Source organism: Sebastes fasciatus, chromosome 9 (genome assembly GCF_043250625.1).
Source record: "Sebastes fasciatus isolate fSebFas1 chromosome 9, fSebFas1.pri, whole genome shotgun sequence".
Taxonomy (NCBI): Eukaryota; Metazoa; Chordata; class Actinopteri; order Perciformes; family Sebastidae; genus Sebastes; species Sebastes fasciatus.
The window spans coordinates 1,692,664-1,715,117 of record NC_133803.1 but is presented as its reverse complement, the minus strand read 5'-3'; the positions used below and the strand labels follow the sequence as shown (position 1 = coordinate 1,715,117).

Here is a 22,454-nt window from a genome sequence, read left to right as displayed (position 1 = left end):
TAATCTGCGGATAAAGACGACACAGCGTATCTTACCTGTAGTCTGCGGATAAAGACGACACAACGTATCTTACCTGTAGTCTGCAGATAAAGACGACACAATGTATCTTACCTGTAGCCTGCAGATAAAGACGACACAACGTATCTTACCTGTAGTCTGCAGATAAAGACGACACAGTGTATCTTACCGGTGTCTGCAGATAAAGACGACACAACGTATCTTACCTGTAGTCTGCAGATAAAGACGACACAAACGTATCTTACCGTTGTCTGCAGATAAAGACGACACAACGTATATCTTACCTGTAGTCTGCAGATAAAGACGACACAACGTATCTTACCTGTAGTCTGCAGATAAAGACGACACAGCGTATCTTACCTGTAGTCTGCAGATAAAGACGACACAGCGTATCTTACCTGTAGTCTGCAGATAAAGACGACACAGCGTATCTTACCTGTAGTCTGCAGATAAAGACGACCCAACGTATTTTACCTGTAATCTGCAGATAAAGACGACACAGCGTATCTTACCTGTAGTCTGCGGATAAAGACGACACAACGTATCTTACCTGTAGTCTGCAGATAAAGACGACACAGCGTATCTTACCGGTGTCTGCAGATAAAGACGACACAACGTATCTTACCTGTAGTCTGCAGATAAAGACGACACAACGTATCTTACCGGTGTCTGCAGATAAAGACGACACAACGTATCTTACCTGTAGTCTGCAGATAAAGACGACACAACGTATCTTACCTGTAGTCTGCAGATAAAGACGACACAGCGTATCTTACCTGTAGTCTGCAGATAAAGACGACACAGCGTATCTTACCTGTAGTCTGCAGATAAAGACGACACAGCGTATCTTACCTGTAGTCTGCAGATAAAGACGACACAGCGTATCTTACCTGTAGTCTGCGGATAAAGACGACACAGCGTATCTTACCTGTAGTCTGCGGATAAAGACGACAAAACGTATTTTACCTGTAATCTGCGGATAAAGACGACACAGCGTATCTTACCTGTAGTCTGCGGATAAAGACGACACAACGTATCTTACCTGTAGTCTGCAGATAAAGACGACACAATGTATCTTACCTGTAGCCTGCAGATAAAGACGACACAACGTATCTTACCTGTAGTCTGCAGATAAAGACGACACAGTGTATCTTACCGGTGTCTGCAGATAAAGACGACACAACGTATCTTACCTGTAGTCTGCAGATAAAGACGACACAACGTATCTTACCGGTGTCTGCAGATAAAGACGACACAACGTATATCTTACCTGTAGTCTGCAGATAAAGACGACACAACGTATCTTACCTGTAGTCTGCAGATAAAGACGACACAGCGTATCTTACCTGTAGTCTGCAGATAAAGACGACACAGCGTATCTTACCTGTAGTCTGCAGATAAAGACGACACAGCGTATCTTACCGGTGTCTGCAGATAAATATGACACAGCGTATCTTACCTGTAGTCTGCAGATAAAGACGACACAACGTATCTTACCTGTAGTCTGCAGATAAAGACGACACAGCGTATCTTACCTGTAGTCTGCAGATAAAGACAACACAGCGTATCTTACCTGTAGTCTGCAGATAAAGACGACACAACGTATTTTACCTGTAATCTGCGGATAAAGACGACACAGCGTATCTTACCTGTAGTCTGCGGATAAAGACGACACAACGTATCTTACCTGTAGTCTGCAGATAAAGACGACACAACGTATCTTACCTGTAGCCTGCAGATAAAGATGACACAACGTATCTTACCTGTAGTCTGTAGATAAAGACGACACAGTGTATCTTACCGGTGTCTGCAGATAAAGACGACACAGCGTATCTTACCTGTAGTCTGCAGATAAAGACGACACAGCGTATCTTACCTGTAGTCTGCAGATAAAGACGACACAGCGTATCTTACCTGTAGTCTGCAGATAAAGACGACACAGCGTATCTTACCTGTAGTCTGCAGATAAAGACGACACAACGTATTTTACCTGTAATCTGCGGATAAAGACGTCACAGCGTATCTTACCTGTAGTCTGCGGATAAAGACGACACAACGTATCTTACCTGTAGTCTGCGGATAAAGACGACACAACGTATCTTACCGGTGTCTGCAGATAAAGACGACACAACGTATCTTACCTGTAGTCTGCGGATAAAGACGACACAACGTATCTTACCTGTAGTCTGCAGATAAAGACGACACAGCGTATCTTACCGGTGTCTGCGGATAAAGACGACACAGCGTATCTTACCTGTAGTCTGCAGATAAAGACGACACAACGTGTCTTACCTGTAGTCTGCAGATAAAGACGACACAACGTATCTTACCTGTAGTCTGCAGATAAAGACGACACAGCGTATCTTACCTGTAGTCTGCAGATAAAGACGACACAACATATCTTACCTGTGGTCTGCAGATAAAGTGTCTGGGGTGGCTTTTTGCCTTCCCTCTGAGTTATGTAATCAATGAACATGTCGTTGACAGAAAAGCTGCAGTTTGTTGGCTGCAGAACATTTAGAGACTGCAGCAACCAAAGGAAACAGCGCTCAGCGAACTGTTTGCCGATTTCAGCCACAGTCGTGCTATCTCCTCTCATAATCCATTGTGTGTCTACATTGCTATGTATGGTAAAGCAGGTTTCATGCTTGCCATAGTGTAAATAAATTGATTTGGAGAATCCACAACACAACTGTTACCATTATTACATCTGGCTGAAAATTCCTTCTGCCATGGTCATTCACTTCAAACTATATCCATAAAGCTGTTGTACATTTTGACAAAAAACTGTTGAAGGCCCTACTGCAGGCTCTGCCATCTTCAGCGTTAAGTTAACACTGTGAAAATAGCAGTGTGAGTGAAAGGAAGCTGCTGCTCCCTGTGGCTGTACACTCGCTTCCTATCCCAAGAAAGAGGGAGGAGGAAAAATCAATCAGGAAATTCAACCTGATATGGACAGAATTAATACTACACCATCTGTAATAATATCACATTTTCATTTATATTTAGCATTTTGCATAGATATATGCTGACAAAGAAAGAAATGTCTCCCATCCCCACCACCACAGACTGGCCCGAGACACGGATCTGGTTGTTAGGATATTTGACCACTTTGGGAAAAACGTCCTCAAGGCCCACAAGATGAGCCCTGATGCTTTCATACAGATGGCGCTCCAGCTGGCCTACTACAGGTGAGGTGCTGAAAAGTCATGTGGAGATGGATTGTCTTTGTATGCAGGATTTTTACTTGTACTTTACATTATAAACCAAGGGTAACTAGAAAGCTACAGAGGTTGTATGTCAAAATAAACTTGATCATTCAGTCAGACACCAACAGATAATCTGGTAGCCATTAAGTGAGAAGTTTTCAGGTTGTTCTTAAAATCAGGGGATTAGTTTTCAGGAAACTCAAACAAGCAGTAAATTTTTTCATCAGCCAGAAACTGGAGTAATGGGTGAACAAATCCTCTCAGCAAAATCAAACTGGATAGTTGGTAAAACATTATACTCACTGTGTTTGCAGAGCTTCAGTGTTTGTTTGACTGGTCAACCCGTTTTAGGGCTCTGTATGTTGTATGAAACATGTCTTTCCTTTCTTTTGTCAGGATGCACCAGCGGTTCACTGTACTGGAGGAACCTGTCTCCCTGCGAATGTTCAGACTGGGCCGTATATGTAATGTCAATACAAACTCGCCTGCTGCAGTCACCTTCGTCAAGGCCTTCGATGACCCCCAAAAAGAGGTCTGATGAGATGAAAACGTCTAATGCAAATCTATGAAACGAGCTGGCTACTCAAAGTTGATCTCTTTTATGGATAATCATAATATCTTTGAGAAGATTCAGTCAGATTCCCATTCCCTTCATAGCACTCCAACTGTCTGTAGTATATTCAGCAACAATCTTTAATTACAGCTGATGCTGGAGATGTTTATAGTATTTAAATTCTACTTGATCTCAGATCAGTCAAATTTCAATGGATCAGCTTGAAAGATCAGAATATACTGCCTTAAGTTGCTTTAGATCGTACTATTGCTGCATAGCAATCATGCTCATAAACACTATCCAACTACAAGTGATGACTTGTAACATTCATGTCTTAATCCTGTTTTGCACAGAACTCAGAGAAAGTTGATTTATTGGAGAAAGCTCTGAAGGCACACACTCGGGACATTGTCATGGTGAGTATTGTTCACAGCACTGCTCTCAGTACTTTAGTTCAGTGTATGTCCAGTTTATTATCAGTGTAATTATGCCTTTCTCTTGTTATCTTGTTACTATCCCACATCACATATATTCTTGAATACTTTCAGTGTCCTGATCAATTTCCTCCTTTGGACCTTGTTTTTGTTGTCCATATAAAGCTGGGCATTCACTGTACAATTTGAGCCCGTAATTTGAGCCACATGACCCATTTTAGAGTTGGACAGAATTTCAGCTTCGTTGGGCGTCGTTTCCCGTGCAAGGTATAGGAGGGACCAAGGACCGATTAACTCCTGCCGACTGGCCGTCGGACAGTCGGATGAATTTACATTTCAGAAATTGGTCATCCGTCACACAGTTGAAGCAGAGCTACGAGCCGATTCCCAGTCAGCGCCTTTTTTCTACTTTTCTTACAGTAATCAGAGCGTAGTTATCAAGATAACAATGTAGATATAGATATAATAAAACGTAGCTAGCTTACCTCCAATTCTCTTATCGTGGCTGATGATAGGACCGTACAGTGTGATCACTCAGGTCGTGGCTGACGATCAGACCGTACAGTGTGATCACTCAGGTTGTGGCTGATGATCGGACCGTACAGTGTGATCACTCAGGTCGTGGCAGACGATCGGACCGTACAGTGAGATCACTCAAGTCGTGGCTGATGATCGGACCGTACAGTGTGATTGCTCAGGTCGTGGCTGATGATAGGACCATACAGTGTGATCACTCAGGTCATGGCTGACTATCGGACCGTACAATGTGATCACTCACGTAGTGGCTGATGATCGGACCGTAAAGTGTGATTGCTCAGGTCGTGGCTGATGATAGGACCGTACAGTGTGAACACTCAGGTCATGGCTGACGATCGGACCGTACAATGTGATCACTCACGTAGTGGCTGATGATCGGACCGTAAAGTGTGATTGCTCAGGTCGTGGCTGATGATAGGACCGTACAGTGTGAACACTCAGGTCATGGCTGACGATCGGACCGTACAATGTGATCACTCACGTAGTGGCTGATGATCGGACTATACAGCTTGATCACTCAGGTCGTGGCTGACGATCGGACTGTACAGTGTGATCTCTCAGTTCGTGGCTGACGATCGGACCGTACAGTGTGATTACTCAGGTCGTGACTGACGATCGGACCGTACAGTGTGATCTCTCAGGTCGTGACTCACGATCGGACCGTATAGTGTGATCACTCAGGTCGTGGCTGATGATAGGACCGTACAGTGTGATCACTCAGGTTGTGGCTGACGATCAGACTGTACAGTGTGATCACTCAGGTTGTGGCTGAGGATCGGACCGTATAGTTTGATCTCTCAGGTCGTGGCTGACGATCGGACCATACAGTGAGATCACTCAGGTCGTGGCTGACGATCGGACCATACAGTGAGATCACTCAGGTCGTGGCTGACGATCGGACCGTACAGTGTGATTGCTCAGGTCGTGGCTGATGATAGGACCGTACAGTGTGATCACTCAGGTCGTGGCTGACGATCGGAACGTACGGTGTGATTACTCAGGTCGTGACTGACGATCGGACCGTATAGTGTGATCACTCAGGTCGTGGCTGATGATAGGACCGTACAGTGTGATCACTCAGGTCGTGGCTGACGATCGGACCGTACAGTGTGATTGCTCAGGTCGTGGCTGATGATAGGACTGTACAGTGTGATCACTCAGGTCGTGGCTGACGATCGGACCGTACAGTGTGATTGCTCAGGTCGTGGCTGATGATAGGACCGTACAGTGTGAACACTCAGGTCATGGCTGACGATCGGACCGTACAATGTGATCACTCACGTAGTGGCTGATGATCGGACTATACAGCTTGATCACTCAGGTCGTGGCTGACTATCGGACCGTACAATGTGATCACTCACGTAGTGGCTGATGATCGGACCGTAAAGTGTGATTGCTCAGGTCGTGGCTGATGATAGGACCGTACAGTGTGAACACTCAGGTCATGGCTGACGATCGGACCGTACAATGTGATCACTCACGTAGTGGCTGATGATCGGACTATACAGCTTGATCACTCAGGTCGTGGCTGACGATCGGACTGTACAGTGTGATCTCTCAGTTCGTGGCTGACGATCGGACCGTACAGTGTGATTACTCAGGTCGTGACTGACGATCGGACCGTACAGTGTGATCTCTCAGGTCGTGACTCACGATCGGACCGTATAGTGTGATCACTCAGGTCGTGGCTGATGATAGGACCGTATAGTTTGATCTCTCAGGTCGTGGCTGACGATCGGACCATACAGTGAGATCACTCAGATCGTGGCAGACGATCGGACCGTACAGTGAGATCACTCAAGTCGTGGCTGATGATAGGACCGTACAGTGTGATCACTCAGGTCGTGGCTGACGATCGGACCGTACAATGTGATCACTCACGTAGTGGCTGATGATCGGACTATACAGCTTGATCACTCAGGTCGTGGCTGACGATCGGACCATACAATGAGATCACTCAGGTCGTGGATGACGATCGGACTGTACAGTGTGATCTCTCAGTTCGTGGCTGACGATCGGACCGTACAGTGTGATTACTCAGGTCGTGACTGACGATCGGACCGTACAGTGTGATCTCTCAGGTCGTGACTCACGATCGGACCGTATAGTGTGATCACTCAGGTCGTGGCTGATGATAGGACCGTACAGTGTGATCACTCAGGTTGTGGCTGAGGATCGGACCGTATAGTTTGATCTCTCAGGTCGTGGCTGATGATCGGACCATACAGTGAGATCACTCAGGTCGTGGCTGACGATCGGACCGTACAGTGAGATCACTCAGATCGTGGCAGACGATCGGACCGTACAGTGAGATCACTCAAGTCGTGGCTGATGATCGGACAGTACAGTGTGATTGCTCAGGTCATGGCTGACGATCAGACCGTACAGTGAGACCACTCAGGTCGTGGCTGACGATCGGACCGTACAGTGTGATTGCTCAGGTCGTGGCTGATGATAGGACCGTACAGTGTGATCACTCAGGTCGTGGCTGACGATCAGACCGTACAGTGTGATCACTCAGGTTGTGGCTGAGGATCGGACCGTATAGTTTGATATCTCAGGTCGTGGCTGACGATCGGACCATACAGTGAGATCACTCAGGTCGTGGCTGACGATCGGACCATACAGTGAGATCACTCAGGTCGTGGCTGACGATCGGACCGTACAGTGTGATTGCTCAGGTCGTGGCTGATGATAGGACCGTACAGTGTGATCACTCAGGTCGTGGCTGACGATCGGAACGTACGGTGTGATCACTCAGGTCGTGACTGACGATCGGACCGTACAGTGTGATCTCTCAGGTCGTGACTCACGATCGGACCGTATAGTGTGATCACTCAAGTCGTGGCTGATGATAGGACCGTACAGTGTGATCACTCAGGTCGTGGCTGACGATCGGACCGTACAATGTGATTGCTCAGGTCGTGGCTGATGATAGGACCGTACAGTGTGAACACTCAGGTCATGGCTGACGATCGGACCGTACAATGTGATCACTCACGTAGTGGCTGATGATCGGACTATACAGCTTGATCACTCAGGTCATGGCTGACGATCGGACTGTATAGTGTGATCTCTCAGTTCGTGACTCACGATCGGACCGTATAGTGTGATCACTCAGGTCGTGGCTGATGATAGGACCGTACAGTGTGATCACTCAGGTTGTGGCTGACGATCAGACTGTACAGTGTGATCACTCAGGTTGTGGCTGAGGATCGGACCGTATAGTTTGATCACTCAGGTCGTGGCTGACGATCAGACCGTACAGTGTGATCACTCAGGTTGTGGCTGATGATCGGACCGTACAGTGTGATCACTCAGGTCGTGGCAGACGATCGGACCGTACAGTGAGATCACTCAAGTCGTGGCTGATGATCGGACCGTACAGTGTGATTGCTCAGGTCGTGGCTGATGATAGGACCATACAGTGTGATCACTCAGGTCATGGCTGACTATCGGACCGTACAATGTGATCACTCACGTAGTGGCTGATGATCGGACCGTAAAGTGTGATTGCTCAGGTCGTGGCTGATGATAGGACCGTACAGTGTGAACACTCAGGTCATGGCTGACGATCGGACCGTACAATGTGATCACTCACGTAGTGGCTGATGATCGGACTATACAGCTTGATCACTCAGGTCGTGGCTGACGATCGGACTGTACAGTGTGATCTCTCAGTTCGTGGCTGACGATCGGACCGTACAGTGTGATTACTCAGGTCGTGACTGACGATCGGACCGTACAGTGTGATCTCTCAGGTCGTGACTCACGATCGGACCGTATAGTGTGATCACTCAGGTCGTGGCTGATGATAGGACCGTACAGTGTGATCACTCAGGTTGTGGCTGACGATCAGACTGTACAGTGTGATCACTCAGGTTGTGGCTGAGGATCGGACCGTATAGTTTGATCTCTCAGGTCGTGGCTGACGATCGGACCATACAGTGAGATCACTCAGGTCGTGGCTGACGATCGGACCATACAGTGAGATCACTCAGGTCGTGGCTGACGATCGGACCGTACAGTGTGATTGCTCAGGTCGTGGCTGATGATAGGACCGTACAGTGTGATCACTCAGGTCGTGGCTGACGATCGGAACGTACGGTGTGATTACTCAGGTCGTGACTGACGATCGGACCGTATAGTGTGATCACTCAGGTCGTGGCTGATGATAGGACCGTACAGTGTGATCACTCAGGTCGTGGCTGACGATCGGACCGTACAGTGTGATTGCTCAGGTCGTGGCTGATGATAGGACTGTACAGTGTGATCACTCAGGTCGTGGCTGACGATCGGACCGTACAGTGTGATTGCTCAGGTCGTGGCTGATGATAGGACCGTACAGTGTGAACACTCAGGTCATGGCTGACGATCGGACCGTACAATGTGATCACTCACGTAGTGGCTGATGATCGGACTATACAGCTTGATCACTCAGGTCGTGGCTGACTATCGGACCGTACAATGTGATCACTCACGTAGTGGCTGATGATCGGACCGTAAAGTGTGATTGCTCAGGTCGTGGCTGATGATAGGACCGTACAGTGTGAACACTCAGGTCATGGCTGACGATCGGACCGTACAATGTGATCACTCACGTAGTGGCTGATGATCGGACTATACAGCTTGATCACTCAGGTCGTGGCTGACGATCGGACTGTACAGTGTGATCTCTCAGTTCGTGGCTGACGATCGGACCGTACAGTGTGATTACTCAGGTCGTGACTGACGATCGGACCGTACAGTGTGATCTCTCAGGTCGTGACTCACGATCGGACCGTATAGTGTGATCACTCAGGTCGTGGCTGATGATAGGACCGTATAGTTTGATCTCTCAGGTCGTGGCTGACGATCGGACCATACAGTGAGATCACTCAGATCGTGGCAGACGATCGGACCGTACAGTGAGATCACTCAAGTCGTGGCTGATGATAGGACCGTACAGTGTGATCACTCAGGTCGTGGCTGACGATCGGACCGTACAATGTGATCACTCACGTAGTGGCTGATGATCGGACTATACAGCTTGATCACTCAGGTCGTGGCTGACGATCGGACCATACAATGAGATCACTCAGGTCGTGGATGACGATCGGACTGTACAGTGTGATCTCTCAGTTCGTGGCTGACGATCGGACCGTACAGTGTGATTACTCAGGTCGTGACTGACGATCGGACCGTACAGTGTGATCTCTCAGGTCGTGACTCACGATCGGACCGTATAGTGTGATCACTCAGGTCGTGGCTGATGATAGGACCGTACAGTGTGATCACTCAGGTTGTGGCTGAGGATCGGACCGTATAGTTTGATCTCTCAGGTCGTGGCTGATGATCGGACCATACAGTGAGATCACTCAGGTCGTGGCTGACGATCGGACCGTACAGTGAGATCACTCAGATCGTGGCAGACGATCGGACCGTACAGTGAGATCACTCAAGTCGTGGCTGATGATCGGACAGTACAGTGTGATTGCTCAGGTCATGGCTGACGATCAGACCGTACAGTGAGACCACTCAGGTCGTGGCTGACGATCGGACCGTACAGTGTGATTGCTCAGGTCGTGGCTGATGATAGGACCGTACAGTGTGATCACTCAGGTCGTGGCTGACGATCAGACCGTACAGTGTGATCACTCAGGTTGTGGCTGAGGATCGGACCGTATAGTTTGATATCTCAGGTCGTGGCTGACGATCGGACCATACAGTGAGATCACTCAGGTCGTGGCTGACGATCGGACCATACAGTGAGATCACTCAGGTCGTGGCTGACGATCGGACCGTACAGTGTGATTGCTCAGGTCGTGGCTGATGATAGGACCGTACAGTGTGATCACTCAGGTCGTGGCTGACGATCGGAACGTACGGTGTGATCACTCAGGTCGTGACTGACGATCGGACCGTACAGTGTGATCTCTCAGGTCGTGACTCACGATCGGACCGTATAGTGTGATCACTCAAGTCGTGGCTGATGATAGGACCGTACAGTGTGATCACTCAGGTCGTGGCTGACGATCGGACCGTACAATGTGATTGCTCAGGTCGTGGCTGATGATAGGACCGTACAGTGTGAACACTCAGGTCATGGCTGACGATCGGACCGTACAATGTGATCACTCACGTAGTGGCTGATGATCGGACTATACAGCTTGATCACTCAGGTCATGGCTGACGATCGGACTGTATAGTGTGATCTCTCAGTTCGTGACTCACGATCGGACCGTATAGTGTGATCACTCAGGTCGTGGCTGATGATAGGACCGTACAGTGTGATCACTCAGGTTGTGGCTGACGATCAGACTGTACAGTGTGATCACTCAGGTTGTGGCTGAGGATCGGACCGTATAGTTTGATCACTCAGGTCGTGGCTGACGATCAGACCGTACAGTGTGATCACTCAGGTTGTGGCTGATGATCGGACCGTACAGTGTGATCACTCAGGTCGTGGCAGACGATCGGACCGTACAGTGAGATCACTCAAGTCGTGGCTGATGATCGGACCGTACAGTGTGATTGCTCAGGTCGTGGCTGATGATAGGACCATACAGTGTGATCACTCAGGTCATGGCTGACTATCGGACCGTACAATGTGATCACTCACGTAGTGGCTGATGATCGGACCGTAAAGTGTGATTGCTCAGGTCGTGGCTGATGATAGGACCGTACAGTGTGAACACTCAGGTCATGGCTGACGATCGGACCGTACAATGTGATCACTCACGTAGTGGCTGATGATCGGACTATACAGCTTGATCACTCAGGTCGTGGCTGACGATCGGACTGTACAGTGTGATCTCTCAGTTCGTGGCTGACGATCGGACCGTACAGTGAGATCACTCAGATCGTGGCAGACGATCGGACCGTACAGTGAGATCACTCAAGTCGTGGCTGATGATAGGACCGTACAGTGTGATCACTCAGGTCGTGGCTGACGATCGGACCGTACAATGTGATCACTCACGTAGTGGCTGATGATCGGACTATACAGCTTGATCACTCAGGTCGTGGCTGACGATCGGACCATACAATGAGATCACTCAGGTCGTGGATGACGATCGGACTGTACAGTGTGATCTCTCAGTTCGTGGCTGACGATCGGACCGTACAGTGTGATTACTCAGGTCGTGACTGACGATCGGACCGTACAGTGTGATCTCTCAGGTCGTGACTCACGATCGGACCGTATAGTGTGATCACTCAGGTCGTGGCTGATGATAGGACCGTACAGTGTGATCACTCAGGTTGTGGCTGAGGATCGGACCGTATAGTTTGATCTCTCAGGTCGTGGCTGATGATCGGACCATACAGTGAGATCACTCAGGTCGTGGCTGACGATCGGACCGTACAGTGAGATCACTCAGATCGTGGCAGACGATCGGACCGTACAGTGAGATCACTCAAGTCGTGGCTGATGATCGGACAGTACAGTGTGATTGCTCAGGTCATGGCTGACGATCAGACCGTACAGTGAGACCACTCAGGTCGTGGCTGACGATCGGACCGTACAGTGTGATTGCTCAGGTCGTGGCTGATGATAGGACCGTACAGTGTGATCACTCAGGTCGTGGCTGACGATCAGACCGTACAGTGTGATCACTCAGGTCGTGGCTGATGATAGGACCGTACAGTGTGAACACTCAGGTCATGGCTGACGATCGGACCGTACAATGTGATCACTCACGTAGTGGCTGATGATCGGACTATACAGCTTGATCACTCAGGTCATGGCTGACGATCGGACTGTATAGTGTGATCTCTCAGTTCGTGACTCACGATCGGACCGTATAGTGTGATCACTCAGGTCGTGGCTGATGATAGGACCGTACAGTGTGATCACTCAGGTTGTGGCTGACGATCAGACTGTACAGTGTGATCACTCAGGTTGTGGCTGAGGATCGGACCGTATAGTTTGATCACTCAGGTCGTGGCTGACGATCAGACCGTACAGTGTGATCACTCAGGTTGTGGCTGATGATCGGACCGTACAGTGTGATCACTCAGGTCGTGGCAGACGATCGGACCGTACAGTGAGATCACTCAAGTCGTGGCTGATGATCGGACCGTACAGTGTGATTGCTCAGGTCGTGGCTGATGATAGGACCATACAGTGTGATCACTCAGGTCATGGCTGACTATCGGACCGTACAATGTGATCACTCACGTAGTGGCTGATGATCGGACCGTAAAGTGTGATTGCTCAGGTCGTGGCTGATGATAGGACCGTACAGTGTGAACACTCAGGTCATGGCTGACGATCGGACCGTACAATGTGATCACTCACGTAGTGGCTGATGATCGGACTATACAGCTTGATCACTCAGGTCGTGGCTGACGATCGGACTGTACAGTGTGATCTCTCAGTTCGTGGCTGACGATCGGACCGTACAGTGAGATCACTCAGATCGTGGCAGACGATCGGACCGTACAGTGAGATCACTCAAGTCGTGGCTGATGATAGGACCGTACAGTGTGATCACTCAGGTCCTGGCTGACGATCGGACCGTACAATGTGATCACTTACGTAGTGGCTGATGATCGGACTATACAGCTTGATCACTCAGGTCGTGGCTGACGATCGGACCATACAATGAGATCACTCAGGTCGTGGATGACGATCGGACTGTACAGTGTGATCTCTCAGTTCGTGGCTGACGATCGGACCGTACAGTGTGATTACTCAGGTCGTGACTGACGATCGGACCGTACAGTGTGATCTCTCAGGTCGTGACTCACGATCGGACCGTATAGTGTGATCACTCAGGTCGTGGCTGATGATAGGACCGTACAGTGTGATCACTCAGGTTGTGGCTGAGGATCGGACCGTATAGTTTGATCTCTCAGGTCGTGGCTGATGATCGGACCATACAGTGAGATCACTCAGGTCGTGGCTGACGATCGGACCGTACAGTGAGATCACTCAGATCGTGGCAGACGATCGGACCGTACAGTGAGATCACTCAAGTCGTGGCTGATGATCGGACAGTACAGTGTGATTGCTCAGGTCATGGCTGACGATCAGACCGTACAGTGAGACCACTCAGGTCGTGGCTGACGATCGGACCGTACAGTGTGATTGCTCAGGTCGTGGCTGATGATAGGACCGTACAGTGTGATCACTCAGGTCGTGGCTGACGATCAGACCGTACAGTGTGATCACTCAGGTTGTGGCTGAGGATCGGACCGTATAGTTTGATATCTCAGGTCGTGGCTGACGATCGGACCATACAGTGAGATCACTCAGGTCGTGGCTGACGATCGGACCATACAGTGAGATCACTCAGGTCGTGGCTGACGATCGGACCGTACAGTGTGATTGCTCAGGTCGTGGCTGATGATAGGACCGTACAGTGTGATCACTCAGGTCGTGGCTGACGATCGGAACGTACGGTGTGATTACTCAGGTCGTGACTGACGATCGGACCGTACAGTGTGATCTCTCAGGTCGTGACTCACGATCGGACCGTATAGTGTGATCACTCAGGTCGTGGCTGATGATAGGACCGTACAGTGTGATCACTCAGGTCGTGGCTGACGATCGGACCGTACAATGTGATTGCTCAGGTCGTGGCTGATGATAGGACCGTACAGTGTGAACACTCAGGTCATGGCTGACGATCGGACCGTACAATGTGATCACTCACGTAGTGGCTGATGATCGGACTATACAGCTTGATCACTCAGGTCATGGCTGACGATCGGACTGTATAGTGTGATCTCTCAGTTCGTGACTCACGATCGGACCGTATAGTGTGATCACTCAGGTCGTGGCTGATGATAGGACCGTACAGTGTGATCACTCAGGTTGTGGCTGACGATCAGACTGTACAGTGTGATCACTCAGGTTGTGGCTGAGGATCGGACCGTATAGTTTGATCACTCAGGTCGTGGCTGACGATCAGACCGTACAGTGTGATCACTCAGGTTGTGGCTGATGATCGGACCGTACAGTGTGATCACTCAGGTCGTGGCAGACGATCGGACCGTACAGTGAGATCACTCAAGTCGTGGCTGATGATCGGACCGTACAGTGTGATTGCTCAGGTCGTGGCTGATGATAGGACCATACAGTGTGATCACTCAGGTCATGGCTGACTATCGGACCGTACAATGTGATCGCTCACGTAGTGGCTGATGATCGGACCGTAAAGTGTGATTGCTCAGGTCGTGGCTGATGATAGGACCGTACAGTGTGAACACTCAGGTCATGGCTGACGATCGGACCGTACAATGTGATCACTCACGTAGTGGCTGATGATCGGACTATACAGCTTGATCACTCAGGTCGTGGCTGACGATCGGACTGTACAGTGTGATCTCTCAGTTCGTGGCTGACGATCGGACCGTACAGTGTGATTACTCAGGTCGTGACTGACGATCGGACCGTACAGTGTGATCTCTCAGGTCGTGACTCACGATCGGACCGTATAGTGTGATCACTCAGGTCGTGGCTGATGATAGGACCGTATAGTTTGATCTCTCAGGTCGTGGCTGACGATCGGACCATACAGTGAGATCACTCAGGTCGTGGCTGACGATCGGACCGTACAGTGAGATCACTCAGATCGTGGCAGACGATCGGACCGTACAGTGAGATCACTCAAGTCGTGGCTGATGATAGGACCGTACAGTGTGATCACTCAGGTCGTGGCTGACGATCGGACCGTACAATGTGATCACTCACGTAGTGGCTGATGATCGGACTATACAGCTTGATCACTCAGGTCGTGGCTGACGATCGGACCATACAATGAGATCACTCAGGTCGTGGATGACGATCGGACTGTACAGTGTGATCTCTCAGTTCGTGGCTGACGATCGGACCGTACAGTGTGATTACTCAGGTCGTGACTGACGATCGGACCGTACAGTGTGATCTCTCAGGTCGTGACTCACGATCGGACCGTATAGTGTGATCACTCAGGTCGTGGCTGATGATAGGACCGTACAGTGTGATCACTCAGGTTGTGGCTGAGGATCGGACCGTATAGTTTGATCTCTCAGGTCGTGGCTGATGATCGGACCATACAGTGAGATCACTCAGGTCGTGGCTGACGATCGGACCGTACAGTGAGATCACTCAGATCGTGGCAGACGATCGGACCGTACAGTGAGATCACTCAAGTCGTGGCTGATGATCGGACAGTACAGTGTGATTGCTCAGGTCATGGCTGACGATCAGACCGTACAGTGAGACCACTCAGGTCGTGGCTGACGATCGGACCGTACAGTGTGATTGCTCAGGTCGTGGCTGATGATAGGACCGTACAGTGTGATCACTCAGGTCGTGGCTGACGATCAGACCGTACAGTGTGATCACTCAGGTTGTGGCTGAGGATCGGACCGTATAGTTTGATATCTCAGGTCGTGGCTGACGATCGGACCATACAGTGAGATCACTCAGGTCGTGGCTGACGATCGGACCATACAGTGAGATCACTCAGGTCGTGGCTGACGATCGGACCGTACAGTGTGATTGCTCAGGTCGTGGCTGATGATAGGACCGTACAGTGTGATCACTCAGGTCGTGGCTGACGATCGGAACGTACGGTGTGATTACTCAGGTCGTGACTGACGATCGGACCGTACAGTGTGATCTCTCAGGTCGTGACTCACGATCGGACCGTATAGTGTGATCACTCAGGTCGTGGCTGATGATAGGACCGTACAGTGTGATCACTCAGGTCGTGGCTGACGATCGGACCGTACAGTGTGAACACTCAGGTCATGGCTGACGATCGGACCGTACAATGTGATCACTCACGTAGTGGCTGATGATCGGATTATACAGCTTGATCACTCAGGTCATGGCTGACGATCGGACTGTATAGTGTGATCTCTCAGTTCGTGACTCACGATCGGACCGTATAGTGTGATCACTCAGGTCGTGGCTGAGGATCGGACCGTATAGTTTGATCACTCAGGTCGTGGCTGACGATCAGACCGTACAGTGTGATCACTCAGGTTGTGGCTGATGATCGGACCGTACAGTGTGATCACTCAGGTTGTGGCTGATGATCGGACCGTACAGTGTGATCACTCAGGTCGTGGCAGACGATCGGACCGTACAGTGAGATCACTCAAGTCGTGGCTGATGATCGGACCGTACAGTGTGATTGCTCAGGTCGTGGCTGATGATAGGACCATACAGTGTGATCACTCAGGTCATGGCTGACTATCGGACCGTACAATGTGATCACTCACGTAGTGGCTGATGATCGGACCGTAAAGTGTGATTGCTCAGGTCGTGGCTGATGATAGGACCGTACAGTGTGAACACTCAGGTCATGGCTGACGATGGGACCGTACAATGTGATCACTCACGTAGTGGCTGATGATCGGACTATACAGCTTGATCACTCAGGTCGTGGCTGACGATCGGACTGTACAGTGTGATCTCTCAGTTCGTGGCTGACGATCGGACCGTACAGTGTGATTACTCAGGTCGTGACTGACGATCGGACCGTACAGTGTGATCTCTCAGGTCGTGACTCACGATCGGACCGTATAGTGTGATCACTCAGATCGTGGCAGACGATCGGACCGTACAGTGAGATCACTCAAGTCGTGGCTGATGATCGGACAGTACAGTGTGATTGCTCAGGTCATGGCTGACGATCAGACCGTACAGTGAGACCACTCAGGTCGTGGCTGACGATCGGACCGTACAGTGTGATTGCTCAGGTCGTGGCTGATGATAGGACCGTACAGTGTGATCACTCAGGTCGTGGCTGACGATCAGACCGTACAGTGTGATCACTCAGGTTGTGGCTGAGGATCGGACCGTATAGTTTGATATCTCAGGTCGTGGCTGACGATCGGACCATACAGTGAGATCACTCAGGTCGTGGCTGACGATCGGACCATACAGTGAGATCACTCATGTCGTGGCTGACGATCGGACCGTACAGTGTGATTGCTCAGGTCGTGGCTGATGATAGGACCGTACAGTGTGATCACTCAGGTCGTGGCTGATGATAGGACCGTATAGTTTGATCTCTCAGGTCGTGGCTGACGATCGGACCATACAGTGAGATCACTCAGGTCGTGGCTGACGATCGGACCGTACAGTGAGATTACTCAGATCGTGGCAGACGATCGGACCGTACAGTGAGATCACTCAAGTCGTGGCTGATGATAGGACCGTACAGTGTGATCACTCAGGTCGTGGCTGACGATCGGACCGTACAATGTGATCACTCACGTAGTGGCTGATGATCGGACTATACAGCTTGATCACTCAGGTCGTGGCTGACGATCGGACCATACAATGAGATCACTCAGGTCGTGGATGACGATCGGACTGTACAGTGTGATCTCTCAGTTCGTGGCTGACGATCGGACCGTACAGTGTGATTACTCAGGTCGTGACTCACGATCGGACCGTATAGTGTGATCACTCAGGTCGTGGCTGATGATAGGACCGTACAGTGTGATCACTCAGGTCGTGGCTGACGATCGGACCGTACAATGTGATTGCTCAGGTCGTGGCTGATGATAGGACCGTACAGTGTGAACACTCAGGTCATGGCTGACGATCGGACCGTACAATGTGATCACTCACGTAGTGGCTGATGATCGGACTATACAGCTTGATCACTCAGGTCATGGCTGACGATCGGACTGTATAGTGTGATCTCTCAGTTCGTGACTCACGATCGGACCGTATAGTGTGATCACTCAGGTCGTGGCTGATGATAGGACCGTACAGTGTGATCACTCAGGTTGTGGCTGACGATCAGACTGTACAGTGTGATCACTCAGGTTGTGGCTGAGGATCGGACCGTATAGTTTGATCACTCAGGTCGTGGCTGACGATCAGACCGTACAGTGTGATCACTCAGGTTGTGGCTGATGATCGGACCGTACAGTGTGATCACTCAGGTCGTGGCAGACGATCGGACCGTACAGTGAGATCACTCAAGTCGTGGCTGATGATCGGACCGTACAGTGTGATTGCTCAGGTCGTGGCTGATGATAGGACCATACAGTGTGATCACTCAGGTCATGGCTGACTATCGGACCGTACAATGTGATCGCTCACGTAGTGGCTGATGATCGGACCGTAAAGTGTGATTGCTCAGGTCGTGGCTGATGATAGGACCGTACAGTGTGAACACTCAGGTCATGGCTGACGATCGGACCGTACAATGTGATCACTCACGTAGTGGCTGATGATCGGACTATACAGCTTGATCACTCAGGTCGTGGCTGACGATCGGACTGTACAGTGTGATCTCTCAGTTCGTGGCTGACGATCGGACCGTACAGTGTGATTACTCAGGTCGTGACTGACGATCGGACCGTACAGTGTGATCTCTCAGGTCGTGACTCACGATCGGACCGTATAGTGTGATCACTCAGGTCGTGGCTGATGATAGGACCGTATAGTTTGATCTCTCAGGTCGTGGCTGACGATCGGACCATACAGTGAGATCACTCAGGTCGTGGCTGACGATCGGACCGTACAGTGAGATCACTCAGATCGTGGCAGACGATCGGACCGTACAGTGAGATCACTCAAGTCGTGGCTGATGATAGGACCGTACAGTGTGATCACTCAGGTCGTGGCTGACGATCGGACCGTACAATGTGATCACTCACGTAGTGGCTGATGATCGGACTATACAGCTTGATCACTCAGGTCGTGGCTGACGATCGGACCATACAATGAGATCACTCAGGTCGTGGATGACGATCGGACTGTACAGTGTGATCTCTCAGTTCGTGGCTGACGATCGGACCGTACAGTGTGATTACTCAGGTCGTGACTGACGATCGGACCGTACAGTGTGATCTCTCAGGTCGTGACTCACGATCGGACCGTATAGTGTGATCACTCAGGTCGTGGCTGATGATAGGACCGTACAGTGTGATCACTCAGGTTGTGGCTGAGGATCGGACCGTATAGTTTGATCTCTCAGGTCGTGGCTGATGATCGGACCATACAGTGAGATCACTCAGGTCGTGGCTGACGATCGGACCGTACAGTGAGATCACTCAGATCGTGGCAGACGATCGGACCGTACAGTGAGATCACTCAAGTCGTGGCTGATGATCGGACAGTACAGTGTGATTGCTCAGGTCATGGCTGACGATCAGACCGTACAGTGAGACCACTCAGGTCGTGGCTGACGATCGGACCGTACAGTGTGATTGCTCAGGTCGTGGCTGATGATAGGACCGTACAGTGTGATCACTCAGGTCGTGGCTGACGATCAGACCGTACAGTGTGATCACTCAGGTTGTGGCTGAGGATCGGACCGTATAGTTTGATATCTCAGGTCGTGGCTGACGATCGGACCATACAGTGAGATCACTCAGGTCGTGGCTGACGATCGGACCATACAGTGAGATCACTCAGGTCGTGGCTGACGATCGGACCGTACAGTGTGATTGCTCAGGTCGTGGCTGATGATAGGACCGTACAGTGTGATCACTCAGGTCGTGGCTGACGATCGGAACGTACGGTGTGATTACTCAGGTCGTGACTGACGATCGGACCGTACAGTGTGATCTCTCAGGTCGTGACTCACGATCGGACCGTATAGTGTGATCACTCAGGTCGTGGCTGATGATAGGACCGTACAGTGTGATCACTCAGGTCGTGGCTGACGATCGGACCGTACAGTGTGAACACTCAGGTCATGGCTGACGATCGGACCGTACAATGTGATCACTCACGTAGTGGCTGATGATCGGATTATACAGCTTGATCACTCAGGTCATGGCTGACGATCGGACTGTATAGTGTGATCTCTCAGTTCGTGACTCACGATCGGACCGTATAGTGTGATCACTCAGGTCGTGGCTGAGGATCGGACCGTATAGTTTGATCACTCAGGTCGTGGCTGACGATCAGACCGTACAGTGTGATCACTCAGGTTGTGGCTGATGATCGGACCGTACAGTGTGATCACTCAGGTTGTGGCTGATGATCGGACCGTACAGTGTGATCACTCAGGTCGTGGCAGACGATCGGACCGTACAGTGAGATCACTCAAGTCGTGGCTGATGATCGGACCGTACAGTGTGATTGCTCAGGTCGTGGCTGATGATAGGACCATACAGTGTGATCACTCAGGTCATGGCTGACTATCGGACCGTACAATGTGATCACTCACGTAGTGGCTGATGATCGGACCGTAAAGTGTGATTGCTCAGGTCGTGGCTGATGATAGGACCGTACAGTGTGAACACTCAGGTCATGGCTGACGATGGGACCGTACAATGTGATCACTCACGTAGTGGCTGATGATCGGACTATACAGCTTGATCACTCAGGTCGTGGCTGACGATCGGACTGTACAGTGTGATCTCTCAGTTCGTGGCTGACGATCGGACCGTACAGTGTGATTACTCAGGTCGTGACTGACGATCGGACCGTACAGTGTGATCTCTCAGGTCGTGACTCACGATCGGACCGTATAGTGTGATCACTCAGATCGTGGCAGACGATCGGACCGTACAGTGAGATCACTCAAGTCGTGGCTGATGATCGGACAGTACAGTGTGATTGCTCAGGTCATGGCTGACGATCAGACCGTACAGTGAGACCACTCAGGTCGTGGCTGACGATCGGACCGTACAGTGTGATTGCTCAGGTCGTGGCTGATGATAGGACCGTACAGTGTGATCACTCAGGTCGTGGCTGACGATCAGACCGTACAGTGTGATCACTCAGGTTGTGGCTGAGGATCGGACCGTATAGTTTGATATCTCAGGTCGTGGCTGACGATCGGACCATACAGTGAGATCACTCAGGTCGTGGCTGACGATCGGACCATACAGTGAGATCACTCATGTCGTGGCTGACGATCGGACCGTACAGTGTGATTGCTCAGGTCGTGGCTGATGATAGGACCGTACAGTGTGATCACTCAGGTCGTGGCTGATGATAGGACCGTATAGTTTGATCTCTCAGGTCGTGGCTGACGATCGGACCATACAGTGAGATCACTCAGGTCGTGGCTGACGATCGGACCGTACAGTGAGATTACTCAGATCGTGGCAGACGATCGGACCGTACAGTGAGATCACTCAAGTCGTGGCTGATGATAGGACCGTACAGTGTGATCACTCAGGTCGTGGCTGACGATCGGACCGTACAATGTGATCACTCACGTAGTGGCTGATGATCGGACTATACAGCTTGATCACTCAGGTCGTGGCTGACGATCGGACCATACAATGAGATCACTCAGGTCGTGGATGACGATCGGACTGTACAGTGTGATCTCTCAGTTCGTGGCTGACGATCGGACCGTACAGTGTGATTACTCAGGTCGTGACTCACGATCGGACCGTATAGTGTGATCACTCAGGTCGTGGCTGATGATAGGACCGTACAGTGTGATCACTCAGGTCGTGGCTGACGATCGGACCGTACAATGTGATTGCTCAGGTCGTGGCTGATGATAGGACCGTACAGTGTGAACACTCAGGTCATGGCTGACGATCGGACCGTACAATGTGATCACTCACGTAGTGGCTGATGATCGGACTATACAGCTTGATCACTCAGGTCATGGCTGACGATCGGACTGTATAGTGTGATCTCTCAGTTCGTGACTCACGATCGGACCGTATAGTGTGATCACTCAGGTCGTGGCTGATGATAGGACCGTACAGTGTGATCACTCAGGTTGTGGCTGACGATCAGACTGTACAGTGTGATCACTCAGGTTGTGGCTGAGGATCGGACCG

At 50.5% G+C, this 22,454-nt stretch overlaps 1 protein-coding gene across 3 annotated transcripts in view; it reads left to right on the top strand.

Moving 5' to 3' along the window:
* Window positions 1–22,454, top strand: part of LOC141773457 (carnitine O-acetyltransferase-like) — a 282,430-nt gene that overhangs the window by 91,407 nt on the left and 168,569 nt on the right. For all 3 annotated transcript variants that reach the window (XM_074645332.1, XM_074645331.1, XM_074645333.1), the window contains 3 exons: window positions 3,087–3,209; window positions 3,624–3,759; window positions 4,134–4,196. In XM_074645332.1, the coding sequence (XP_074501433.1) occupies window positions 3,087–3,209; window positions 3,624–3,759; window positions 4,134–4,196 (322 nt within the window). The remainder of the gene's footprint in view (window positions 1–3,086; window positions 3,210–3,623; window positions 3,760–4,133; window positions 4,197–22,454) is intronic.